The sequence below is a fragment of the Gossypium arboreum genome, chromosome 1 (genome assembly GCF_025698485.1).
Source record: "Gossypium arboreum isolate Shixiya-1 chromosome 1, ASM2569848v2, whole genome shotgun sequence".
NCBI classification, from domain to species: Eukaryota; Viridiplantae; Streptophyta; class Magnoliopsida; order Malvales; family Malvaceae; genus Gossypium; species Gossypium arboreum.
Genome location: NC_069070.1, coordinates 110,614,511 through 110,627,597, shown reverse-complemented (window position 1 = coordinate 110,627,597; position 13,087 = coordinate 110,614,511). Strand labels below are relative to the sequence as shown.

General features: G+C 34.5%; 2 protein-coding genes across 7 annotated transcripts; one reads left to right on the top strand and one right to left on the bottom strand.

Moving 5' to 3' along the window:
• Positions 1–2,163: 2,163 nt before the first annotated feature.
• LOC108483417 (uncharacterized) lies at positions 2,164–6,587 on the top strand. 2 transcript variants are annotated; one of them, XM_053030290.1, is made up of 5 exons: positions 2,164–2,260; positions 2,368–2,416; positions 2,603–3,085; positions 3,803–3,931; positions 4,623–6,587. In XM_053030290.1, exons 3-5 carry the CDS (start codon positions 2,669–2,671, stop codon positions 6,186–6,188), a joined length of 2,112 nt encoding a protein of 703 aa, XP_052886250.1. In that variant the 5' UTR covers positions 2,164–2,260; positions 2,368–2,416; positions 2,603–2,668; the 3' UTR covers positions 6,189–6,587. The 2 variants fall into 2 exon arrangements, with proteins under 2 accessions (XP_052886250.1, XP_017642288.1); XM_017786799.2 differs by lacking the exons at positions 2,164–2,260; positions 3,803–3,931 and having other exon boundaries at positions 2,293–3,085.
• A 2,191-nt stretch (positions 6,588–8,778) lies between these two features.
• LOC108480392 (OVARIAN TUMOR DOMAIN-containing deubiquitinating enzyme 2) lies at positions 8,779–12,080 on the bottom strand. Of its 5 annotated transcripts, none has more exons than XM_017783378.2 (9): positions 11,951–12,080; positions 11,199–11,283; positions 11,050–11,095; positions 10,291–10,399; positions 10,058–10,149; positions 9,905–9,967; positions 9,428–9,546; positions 9,234–9,309; positions 8,779–9,127 (listed from the first exon to the last, which is right to left on the bottom strand). In XM_017783378.2, the coding sequence occupies exons 2-9, from the start codon at positions 11,261–11,263 to the stop codon at positions 9,071–9,073; spliced, it is 627 nt and encodes a 208-aa protein (XP_017638867.1). In that variant the 5' UTR covers positions 11,264–11,283; positions 11,951–12,080; the 3' UTR covers positions 8,779–9,070. The 5 variants fall into 5 exon arrangements, with proteins under 5 accessions (XP_017638867.1, XP_017638866.1, XP_052886249.1 ...); XM_017783377.2 differs by having other exon boundaries at positions 11,702–11,956; XM_053030289.1 differs by lacking the exon at positions 11,951–12,080 and adding an exon at positions 11,684–11,893.
• Positions 12,081–13,087: the final 1,007 nt, after the last annotated feature.

Here is a 13,087-nt window from a genome sequence, read left to right as displayed (position 1 = left end):
AATATATGTCTGAAAAATGGGTTCAGATAAAAAAATAAGATCCATTTTTTAAATGAGCTGAGTCTTTGGTAATCTTTTTGGCCTTGGCCCAGCCCGAATTTGTAAAAAAAAATGATCCTATTGTTTATTGTTGTTTGTCAGTATTTTGTTGTCATTTCGCTATAATATACTATATTGTTTTGTTGTTAATTTTGTTACTATTTTAAAGGTATCTGTTTGCTAAATTGCACATATCTTAGTGTTATTTAAGTATAATTTTTTAAATTTATTTTAATTTGTTGAAAAATATTTATTTTAATATTTTTAATGTATCTAATTATTATATTTTTAAATATTTTTATAGAAAATAATATATAAAAATTTAATACAGATAAATCGAGTATGACTCAAATTTTAATATTTTTATTTAAATTAAATTTGGAAGAAAATTTAAGAATATCTTCGGGACCCAACCCAAGAATTTTGCCTCTATTCACTGGGTTTTGTAAATTCATTTTCCTTTTTCCATTGTCATATTATTGTTTGCTTATAAAAAAAAATTGAGCATTAATAAACCCTTCCATGGTGTTTTATAAAGAACATATCTAAGCTTCGAGCAAGGGTTAATTTATTAAAGATTAGATCTGTATTTTATAAGTTAAAATTAAGGGCATAATAAATTGGTTGAAGTTTAAGTTTGGCTCGAACATCAAGTCAGGCCATGTGGGTACAATTCGTCGCCTTGCAAACAATACATACAAAAATAGTGATGGTTAGATTAAAATAAATTTGGGTGGCTTTCCACGTGTAATTTATTGAAAAAGCCACGTGGTATTCCCATTGGATACCTTTGGAAACCGGTCTAAAATAATGAAAAAAAGAAAAAAGAAAAAACAAGAGTTAAGATCTGCCCACCACCCAAACATTATACCAATAAATTAACCAATTGAATCTTTTTTATGTGTAAGAAATAGTTGAAAGCTGGTGGACATAGGGTTCTCAATTGCCCCAAACTTTCATTCTTTCTTTACCTTGCATCCATTTATATAATCATATATTATTTTAAATACAAATATGATAAATGTATAAATTTATCATATTTTTATGTTTATTAGTAATATTTAGGATTATTCTTAAAAAAAAGAATAAATACTCGATTAATAGGTCAAAACTTAGGGTTTAATGTATTTGTTTTTTTTAAATGGTCATTGCATTAATCGAGTTTGAACTTAACAAGTGTTTTAATATTTGGGTAAGAATTTTTTTATCCAAATTAATCTTTGAACTTTACAATTATTTTCATATTGCGGTTTAAACTTAACAATTGTTATCATATTAGAACTTGAATTTTTTTTTGTCAAATTTAATTTTTGAAATTTTCTTAAAAAAAAATTGGACCAAAAAAAAAAAGTAGTTTAAGCCTTAATGTAAAAAGTCAAGATGAAAGTAGAAATCATAACCAAAAGAGGTAAATCCTTGTCACAATCTAGGGGGCTTTGAAAATTTTATTTAGGCCTCTCAAAAATTTAAAAATTATTATTAAACCTTTTGAAAATTTTTAAAAATTCTAATTAGATATTTTATGTAAAATTTCTTAAAACCTCAAAATCTAACCCTGATTGATTATCGAGTTGAAGCTTGGATTAAGCCTAGAAAAAAGCTGATCAACATAACATGAAAGTTGATACAAGTCTATATAAAGAAAAACAAAATGGGAAGAAACTTGAATGAAGAAATATTCCAAATTATTATATATACATTAAATTCTCCAATGTCAAGTATTTATTATCCATTGAATTCTATGTGATATTGGTACATAATTAAGTAACTTATAGCTTTTGGACCATTTGATTAAGCTACATTATCTTTTGCTTCTATGAGGAACCCTTTTTTTTTTTTTTTTTATATTAAAATATAAATTCCATTATACGAAAGGTTATAATAAGAATATAATCATTACACTCATAAAATACTATCTTGAAATTTTTGATCGAAAATTGATAAATTACTAAATTAAATATTTAATTATTTATATATATTTAAGTTACTTACTTGTTATTGCTTTATAATTTAAGAAAAATAAATAGGGAAAAATGTTTTAATCTACTAATTGCCAAGATATTGTCTTATTGTTTAGAACGAGGTCGTTTAATTTCCTATTTACCAAAAAAAAATATAAACCTACAGCGTCTCTCTGCAAACCCACCACTAATCAAGTAAAAAGTAATGAAGTGAACCCCCCGGTGGTGTAAAAGAGGTGCCCTGGTCCGCCTGTGAAACGGTACCGTATCTTACCAATTTGTAGGTTGACCGTATAAGAATACGGTGATACAAGATTTAACTTATTTCTATACATAATCTGGGATACGTCCCTTTCTCCATTTTCAGATACATACAAGCAAAGGTTAAAAAAACATAGAAACATACACACAGACAGGCATACTCTCTCTCTCTCTCTCTCAATCCTTTCTCAGCTCAGCTTTTGCTCTCTATTTTAGTGTTTCTTTTTTTTTTCGCTTTTTTAAAATTAGTTTCACACACTTATGAAAAGGGAAAGATATTTCACAAACTAATTTGCAGTTTTTTTTTTATTTGGGTTGTTTTGTTTTTCTTTATAAACTAGGAATTTCGTGGTTTTTTTTTTTTTTGGTTTTGGAATGTTGATGGAAGAGGTTTGAGTTTGAGAGTGATGAAGGTGACGGGGAAATCTAGTATGCCAGCGACATTTTCGGGGAGGAATCCGACGGACGCGGATCTCAAGCCAACGACGAAACGGAAAGCAAGGAACAGGAGGTGGAAACGGGTCGGCGGTACGCCGGTTGTGGGGAGGCGGAGCAGGCCGGAGACGCCTTTGTTGAAATGGAAGGTGGAGGAGAGAGAGAAAGAAAGAGGGAAAGAGAAAGGTCGTGGAGTTGAGGAAGAGCTCGAGGACGAGGTCGAAGAGGAGGAGAAGGGTGGCCGGAGAGGTGGTGGTCGAGGGCATAGGAGGAAAGGTGCTTCGAAAGTGTCCGCGAGGAAGCTTGCAGCTGGATTGTGGCGGTTACAGTTGCCGGAGACGTTGACATCTAGTGTTGCAGAAAGGAGGAGCGATCGCTTAGGGTTTAAGGTCAGATTTTTAACGTTTTTCTGGTTCCATGATCTGTGGTTTTTTTTTTCCTTGTTTATTCCCCTTCTTCTTTTTATAGTTATAATGAGAATAAGGTGATCAAATTGAAAAAACTGTGATTTTGAAGGGATTATTTTGGGTATTTTGCTTGTTAACGATTGTTAATTTTGTGCTTAAATTTGAAGTTTCAACTGTTGATACTGAAAAGAACACTGATCTTTGTAATGCCATCATTGTTTCATTGGTTTATTCTTGAATTTTTGATGTTTATGATGCCTTACATTTTGCTTGCATGTCTAACAAAAAAGTGAACCTTTGAAAACTTGCTAAATGTAATTGATTCATATGATTATGTACCCAAAAGTCTCCTTTTTGATGCATTTATCATGTTTATAGTAGTTTTGTCATCATTGTATGCTCTGGTATAGTTTTGTTTTTCTAATCATGCGAGGCTTTTGTGAGCATGGTTTTACAGGTTTTCTATGGACATTTCCTCGATAACGTGCTATACTGTTTGCTCATATTTACGGCCCTGCTTGATTCACACAGCGAATGCATTTGATAATTTGTTTAAATTGCTTCGGAAAGTCATCCTACTTAGTATTTATTGATAGTTTTACTCTTTTCCGTCTCGATGGATGGATCCAATTTATGTGTTATGAAATTTGAATTACAATTTTGGACATTTCGAGTTCATTACTTTGTGCTTTACCGCAGCCTGGTAAAGATTTTATGGGTGTTCCATTCCATTATCATCACAAGGACAAAATTTGTAGTTCAGATGCCAAGGATCCATTACAGAGCCCTGGTTCTGCCTCTGGCACTAAGAACGGTCTCTTGCGTAAGGTATGCTTGCATCCGTGAGCTCCTTATCTGAATCTTGAACTTTTGCTGACCTCATCAACGATCAATATGGAAATGACGAATGGAAACCGTATAGGAAACCAAACCTTTGTCATCTCACACATAATACGGCACACGTGTCATGCTACATGTGGGACCCGCATTTGGTACTTTCTTTTAGATGGGATTTGTTGTGCACCATTTCGCTCATTTTTGGGCATTTTGGATGTTATCAAAGATGTCTGCACTCTGCAGGACCGGTATATTATTAGTCTATCTATTAAAACTTTTTACATTCATTGCCTATTCAAAACTCTTGACAAGTCTAGACAAACTAGAAGGGGAAAGAATAAAATTACAGATCACATGCATTTAATGCATGAATCAACATGGTTTTAGTTGTATCAGTAGAGTGAACCAGTTCATGATTAGGGGGAAAAAAGGCCAATAATCACTCCCAACTCTGGGATAAACTAGAGAAACTGCTCAAAAAAGAAATTTGTAAGAAAAAAATTTACAAAATGAGGACATTGCTGATGTTTGCTTGCTTAGATCCATATATTTACTCTCGGCATGCTTGTAGCTTGTGATAGTTACACGAAAAAGAAAAGAAAAGAAAAAAGAAAACAACTGCATGCTTTGCATATTGATTTCTTTGCACTTCTGATATTAACCTGCTTTTCTCCTTCTTAAGATCGAGCCTTCAATTCAATTTTCCAACTCTGCGATGGAGGGAGCAACAAAGTGGGATCCTATCTGCTTAAAAACAACGGATGAGGTAAGGCAAATTTACAACCACATGAAGCGTATTGACCAACAAGTAAGTGCTGTATCAATTGTTTCTGCCCTTGAAGCTGAGCTCGAGCAGGCTCGAGCTCACATTGAGGAGCTTGAGACTGAGCGCCGATCCTCGAAGAAAAAACTTGAGCACTTCTTGAGGAAGGTTAGTGAGGAAAGGGCTGCTTGGCGGAGTAGAGAGCATGAGAAAATACGTGCCTTTGTAGACGATGTTAAAGCGGACTTGAATCAAGAAAAGAAAAAACGGCGGAGGCTTGAAATTGTTAATTCCAAATTGGTGAATGAGTTGGCTGCTGCCAAGTTATCGGCGAAGCAATATATGCAGGATTATGAAAAGGAAAGAAAAGCCAGAGAACTAATTGAAGAAGTATGCGATGAACTTGCTAAAGAAATTGGAGAAGACAAGGCTGAATTGGAGGCAATTAAGAGAGATTCCATGAAGCTTCGGGAGGAAGTCGATGAGGAAAGAAAAATGTTGCAGATGGCTGAGGTCTGGCGTGAAGAACGTGTACAGATGAAGCTCATTGATGCAAAGGTAGCACTTGAAGAGAGGTATTCACAAATGAACAAGCTTATAGCAGATTTGGAGACTTTTCTAAGGTCAAGGACTGGAAATCTGGACACGAAAGACATGCAAGAAGCAGAATCACTAAGACAGGCTGCTGATTCAGTTAATGTTAAAGAAATTAAGGAATTTACATATGAGCCAGCAAACCCAGATGATATTTTTGCCGTTTTTGAAGATGTTGCTTTCGGTGAAGCAAATGAACGAGAAATTGAACCCTTTACCGCATATAGTCCTGCTAGCCATGCCTCGAAAGTTCTTATGGTGAGTCCCGAAATGAGCATGATGAAGAAAGACAGCATTATGAAACATTCAAATGCACTTTTTGATCAGAATGATGAGATAGAGGAAGATGAGAGTGGGTGGGAAACTGTCAGCCATCTCGAGGATCAGGGCTCAAGTTACTCACCAGAAGGGAGTGTTGCATCTGTCACCAGGAATCACCGGGACAGCAATTTCTCGGGTAGTGGAACTGAATGGGAAGAAAATGCATGTGGAGATACCCCAATCACTGAAATTAGCGAAGTTTGTTCATTACCTGCTAGGCAGTCGAAGAAGGCGTCGTCCATAACGAGGCTTTGGAGGTCATGCCCGAATAATGGAGAAAATTACAAGATAATTTCAGTAGAAGGAGCAAATGGCAGACTTTCAAGTGGAAGAAAGTCTAATGGGGGTATTGTATCCCCAGATCGAGGATCCGGTAAAGGTGGGCTCAGTCCTTCAATGGGACAGTGGAGTTCACCTGACTCTGGTCATCCACACATAACGAAAGGGATGAAAGGGTGCATTGACTGGCCTCGTGGTGCACAAAAGAACAGTTTGAAGGCAAAGCTTTTGGAAGCAAGAATGGAAAGCCAAAAGGTCCAACTACGGCATGTTCTTAAACAGAAGATTTAGAACAGTGAAGTTCCCAAATGAAATAAGGACTATATTGGTCAGAGACATGAGCAACCTCTGCTGCTAGTTCAAAATCGGTTAAAAGTTGAATACAGGCAACTGATTGGTCCCATAGATTTTTCGATCCTCCGGTTTTTCGAGTTCTTGCTGAGTAAGCCGGATGATGTTGTTCATGAAACAGATTATTTGGGATCATCTCCTTTCATTTGTAATAGTTGTAACACTGCCTGGAGACATTGCCATTCTCTATGTAATAGAGAAAACCAATGCATGACATTTGTATTGTATCACTCGGATCCGAGGTTATCAAGGAAAACAAGTTCATGGTAGTCTGAAGTGATATCATTTTCGTCTGTAAACTTGTTCTTTTTAATATATATATATATATATTTGTTAAAAGTGATTCTTATTCTAAGTTTGGGTAAACTATTAAAATAGTCATTTTGTTTATTTCAGATTATATTTTAATTATTTATATTTGAAATGTTAAGTTGTAGTCACTTATGTTATCGCGTTATAACATTTTAGTCATTGCTCAAAAAAAAAATGGAGACCTATTGTATAAATTAACATAAAATTTTCGTTTGAAATGATGATTTAACGTGTTATGTCAGCTTACTGTAGCATCGTTAACGACAATTAATGGCTCAGTGACTAAAATGTTACAACATGATAACGTAAGTAACTAAAATGTAATATTTCAAATATAAATGACTAAAATGTAATATGAAACAAACAGAAGCGACTATTTTGAAATTTACCCTTTTTTTTTTTTTTTAAGTTTCTTATGGGTGAAATGAAGGACCACTAGGCTATCCTCTAACTGATTGGGTTATTAACTGAAGAAAGGTTCTTTCGATGGCTTGAGCGACTTGGGCCTATGGGAATATAACTTACTGGTTTGAGAATGTCTGCATGGAAGTAGAAGGTTAAGATGATCCCTGCATAAGGATAAAATACATATAACGTCCGTAATCTAATATCATAATCTTGGACCTTCAATCTCACTTTGAAAACTATGAGCATTCCTTAATATAGTATTGTTGATACATGGGAGTTTGGAGATGAGTTAGCTTTGGAGGGTAGGGAGTAGTCTTGTTTGCAGGGTTTCTTTGTCTAAATTTGAAGGTTCCTTTGAAGTTTGAAATTTGACAGGGATTTAGCAAAAATATTAGTTTCAAAAAATAAGTTGAGCTCAAGCATTCAAGGCTTTAACTCAACTCGATCTAGCCTGTTTTTAAGCATTAAAAAATGTCTAGTTACTTATATATAAAATTTTAATAAACAGAATATGCATTATTATTAAATATCAAATTAAAAATAATATAAATATTTTCTCAAATAAATTTAAAAATTAATATGAGACATGACTTAAAATAAACTTGGATTAGCCTTTTATAATTATGAATAAATTTGAGTAAATTTTAAATTCATATTTTGGGCCAAATCAAGTTTAATGAAATATAAAATATTTTAATATCATACTTAAGCTTGGTCTGGACCGTCTCATAAACACCTCTAGCTGAGAGCCAAAAAACCGAATGGGCCCATAACGATGGTGAAAAAAATGAAGTTGTAGGATTTCCAAGAGCGGTCCCAAAATGTGTTCTTTTATTGGAGAAGAAAATGAGAGACCTCCCTTTCTTTGTTCCTTTAAAAGGATATTACAAGGAGTCTTTTGGTGGGATCTGTACAATGATACCGTATAAAGTGGCTCTAAAGTTGGAAAGATGTGATGGAGGCAAATGCTATAAATAGCGGGGGCATTATTCCATGAGCCCCACCAAAAGGTTCTATTTACAAACCCTCAAAGAACCAAAGAAAGAACCCTATTTTTGGGACCGACCTCATTAACATCTTGGACATGCTACAAGCTTTTCCCCTTTCACCATCCTTCCTAAACTACTTGGCTCCAAAATTGAAACGTGTTCCAACTGAACTAATATGCGCATAGGATTGGAACACACACACACACACACACACACACACACACACACACACACACACACACACACACACACACATATCTATATCTATATACTATATTGCAAGACATTTTCCAAACTGTAAGAGGCAAAGTGGGCAATGAATGCCAATGTCCACATATTTCTCATTTGGGATCAAAACTTTGATTCATGCAATATTATATCTTAGCATTTGTAGCCTTCTTATTAAACTATCTGGTTAGCCTTTCTTTGTACTACAAACTGAAATGCAAATTACTCAAATAGTTAGTTGATTACTTGCACTTGAGATAAAACACCATAGAATGTATCTTGCCTTGATCTTCCATGGCTTATCTTCTTCGAGAATGATGGTATCGTTCCTCGAAAGACAACCCTCAAGTATCTAATAAACATTCCTCCTCAGCTTATCAGGCTGCCATCTTTGCCATTCAAAGAATGCAAGGTTGCTAGTGTCTAGAAATACCAGCTGCTACCCAAATTGTGTCATTTTCTGCATTCCTGTTTAATTTCGAGAAGGGGGTTCCGAACTTTCCGGTTGAATCGATCATTGATGGCATGGATCAAGGTTAAGAGTTTGAGAAATTATATCAAAGTTCTAGGCATAAAAAAAAACAAGAGAAAAATCTCCTATATGGTCTCTTATTTTTATCATTCCGTGAATGTAAAATGTTTTTCATTGCCGTAACAAATATATAGGACTAATCAACAGTAAAACAGTCAATATTTTCATCTTACACAACATCCATCCTACAACAACAGTTCCCGAACCAACTGGAACCAACTGGAACCAACTCCATTTTGTTATCCGAGAATTCAATAAGATGATTTATCAACCAAATGATACAAGTCCGATGAACTAGGTAGCGTATGAAGGAGCTGAGCTTAAGAAAATGCCACTAACCTCTCAGATTTCTATCATCTATACTCTTGAAAGTTTACATGGCCCGTTGCTTGTGCATGCTCAACAGCTTCCTAAAGATTCACACGGAATTATGTGAGAAGCGTTGTATTTGAAAAAATATCAAGTAAAACCGGATGCAAAAAGAAAAGTGAGATAAAGAAATGAGAAGAAAATGACCTTCTGGCCAATGACGCCAATTTGGCATACTCCACAACGCAAAGTGAAGTTGGCTGTGTCGGTGTATCTCCTCTTACTAAGAAACAAGGACATGAAATTACCCAAAATCAGTTCAGACATGGACATCAAACCTTGAATTATTCGAGCACTTCCCGACAAACAGATATAATATAATAAAAAAATTAAAATGCTACCTTTGTTGATCCTTGACCAGATTCAGTGCTAGGCCTTCAACCGGCCCGATGGTTCTATCCTTTTGTACGGAAAATATAGTCTGATCAAACTCCTCGGGAGCATCCTCAAATGGAGACATCTATTGATACAAAACCCCGGAACCGGAAAAAACATAAGCATAGAAAGGAGAATAGCAGGAACAAGTAACAAAGTGGAAAACATACGAAAGGAATAAGAACACCATCAGCATCTGTGATGCAATATTAATAGTCATTATTCTGTATAGATACTCTTAAAGTTTTCCCTTTTTAGCAATTTATTATCTTTGGATGATCACAAACATGAAGGTCACATGAATGTAATCAAGTAGTAACAAATATTATCTTTTCAAAACTTTCAAAAATATACTCCGATGCTGTTGTGATATTCCTCTAGTTTAAGAAGATGACAATAAGGACAGCCTCGAAAATAGTAAATTGGTTAAAAAAACAACGTACAGCCAAAGCATCATAGTGGAGACCGTCATAGATCAGCATGACTCTTTCTGAATAGTTCCTTTCCTGTCATGAAGGCCATAATAAAAAGGGGGAATTGTAAGTATCGATAACGACAATATTACAACTAGAGACAACAACATCAGCAGTTCTAACCTGACCATACAAATCACAACGGGATGTCTGAATATCATATGCTGCGATTTCACGTCCATAATAATCTGCTAATATTGAAAGCTCAATGGCACCTTCATAATAGCACATAACATAATGAGATAGCAGCCAATTGAGTAAATAACCCAAAGACGACTGTCCTCGTAATAGATTCAATAAAATGAATAACTAGAAGAACGGACATGGAAGGGGAGAAGTTTCAACTTTCAACTAACCTCCCCACTTTTCCGAGTCGAGAATCCATGAACAATACTCTGCATTTGGCTTTCCGAGAAATGCCTCAGAATATTTCGTCGGATTGCTGGCCACTGTTGCTGCTATAACCTTCAAACAATCATCAAGCACACAAGGTTAAGAAAACAAAATAGCATCTAGATATGGTAAGGATAAATGGCCTTATATCGACACTTTTAAGTATGCTCATAGATTTCCGCCTTCAAATGAAAAAACATTATTCTTTCTATCTACTTGGGCATTCTACATGCATGCAGCATATGATGATAACGACTGAATATGTAAAGTATATCGTACCTCCCACAGGTACATCAGAAATTATAGTAGTAAAACAGTAGCAAAATAAAAGCAAAGCATAGACTTCTTTGTTGGTAATAGCAAGCAACAACAAAAAAGCTTTATTAATAGCTAATAATATCAAAATAAGCTAAATATGGTATATTAGTAACACGTAATCTTGAACATTTCCCTTTAAAGCCACTGTTGTATTGATTTGCATATAAACGTATAAAGCTTCCTATTTTGTAATCATAACCGTTCTATCCACAGATCAATGTCTTAAAATGCTAGAATTCGCAAGTTAACATAAACTACCTATCCACAGATCAATGTGTTAAAATGCTAGAATTGACAAGTTAACATAAACTGCATACGAAGTTCCAATATTCGACCACCCATTACATTGCAAGAACTAAATAACATAATCTAAAGAACGACCACGAGATCATGCAGATAAGAACCTGTCTCAATTCCGAAGCTTTGGTCTTGTCATGGTCCATAACATACCTAAACACAAAGAAAAACAATCCGAAATAAACAATAATGACTCCAATCAAACTAATAACAAATCCAAATGGAAAATTAACCATCAAGCAGTTTATGAGCTAACCCAATAGCATTGAAAAGGCAGCTGTTATCTGAGGGGATGACCCTTCTAACGATGATACCTTCCATTTTTCCAAACTATTATGCACCTAAAAAAAACACAAACTCAAAATCAACTTGCATCATTATATGATTAAATAATTGGTAATGGAAACAGCTAGCAACTGGTCCTTTAAATTCCAGATATATATATATATACACACACACACACGCACGCAGAGAGGGAAACAAAACATGTGAAGATGAAACAGAGAATAGAAGATTAATCAAGCATATAATTCCATTAAAATTTCTTGAACAATTAGCCAATATCTATGATGATAACAATGAATCTTTTTTTCTTAAAGAAAATAATAAAAAAAGTATGGCAAGGAAAATTAAAATAAACAGAAGAAACATATTTAAAAAGAAATCAAAACTTTGGACCTTGAACAAAGAACGAATTCAATCAAAGGAAAAGAGCTACTATCAACAAGATCTAAAACCAACCCAGATTCAAAAACCTACCGAAAACCAACGATATGATGCAAATTTTAAGAATTAAATCACCTCAAAAATAATTGAAGCAAAGAAAAAAAACTCCTCAACAACCAAATTTATCACGAGAATATATATGGCTCAGATCTAGAATTAGGGCCAAGAATAACTTTAAAATAAAGGAACTTCAAAAGGTAATGACTGGACCCCACGTGTAACTCATATCATATGAATAAAATTCATAAGAAAGACGAAAATTTTAAACAAGAAAAATCTTACAGCTTTCGTTCTTGGTTTTCCTCCTGACTGAGTTTTTAGTTAATGACAAAAAGAAAGGATTTTTTTTTTGCTTTATTTGGTAATTATTGTCATGGGAAACGTGTGAAGTTTAATTAATTAATTAATTATTTTTTTTTAAAAAAATCCATTTATCTCTGAAGTTTTTTTTTATCTTGTTCCCTTGTCCCTTTGGTCCCACTTTTCTGGGAAAATCTAACCTTGGATTCGATAATATCCATCATCTTAAAAATGCTTAATTTATTTATTGGAAATAAAATGATTTTTTTTTAAAAATTTTCCGTAAATCAAAATATCAGTGCAGTACTGGTAAATGCATTGTACAACGATGAAATTTTTTATGGTTTGATTAGCTATTAAAGTATTAATTTTGATTATTATTAACATCGATCATTAGCCATTAATTATTAATAACTCGATTGCCAATTTTGGAAACTGAAGAACAGAATATACACGGTACTCGATTTCCGAAAACGAAGAGCAGTGAGATTGATTTGAATGCTCTGGTAAACAAGAGTCATATGCCTGAACACAATGCAATTTGTAGGAGCTGCGACTCAAAAACATTATTAAAGCTCAAAAATCACATTCAAGTTTACTCAATGTAGCTCTGCTAGGCTGCTTGCTACACAAGACTTGCTAGTTTCGAGATATCGAATGGGATCCACTAACTGCATCAGTAACCCGACATGACAGCCAAATTCAAAATCGAAAAAGCGAGACTCTTAAAAGCTTAGTTTCCTACCTTACGAACTCTCCCTTTTGTCATGCCTTAAGTGCTGCAATGCATTCGAATTCAACCTTGGCATCCAATGGTAATGCTGCTACCCGACACGTTGAACGAGCTGGAGCCGGTGAAGGAAAGTCTGCAAAAGGAACCGTGAAGCGAAAAATGAATTGAAATGTCCTATTTTTAACGATGTTATAAGGTTAGTTATGCAGTAGGAAGATTCGGAAAAGGAAAACGTCCAGCTCGTTTTAGTCGACAAATTTTGACAAGTCATAAGTTTACATAAGCGCAAAGGTCATATTGATGCATGTGACAGCATTCGAAGTCTTTAGAGACAGCTAGAAATTTTCAGTACGATATGCTGTAAATGGAAATGGCATTGGCATCTG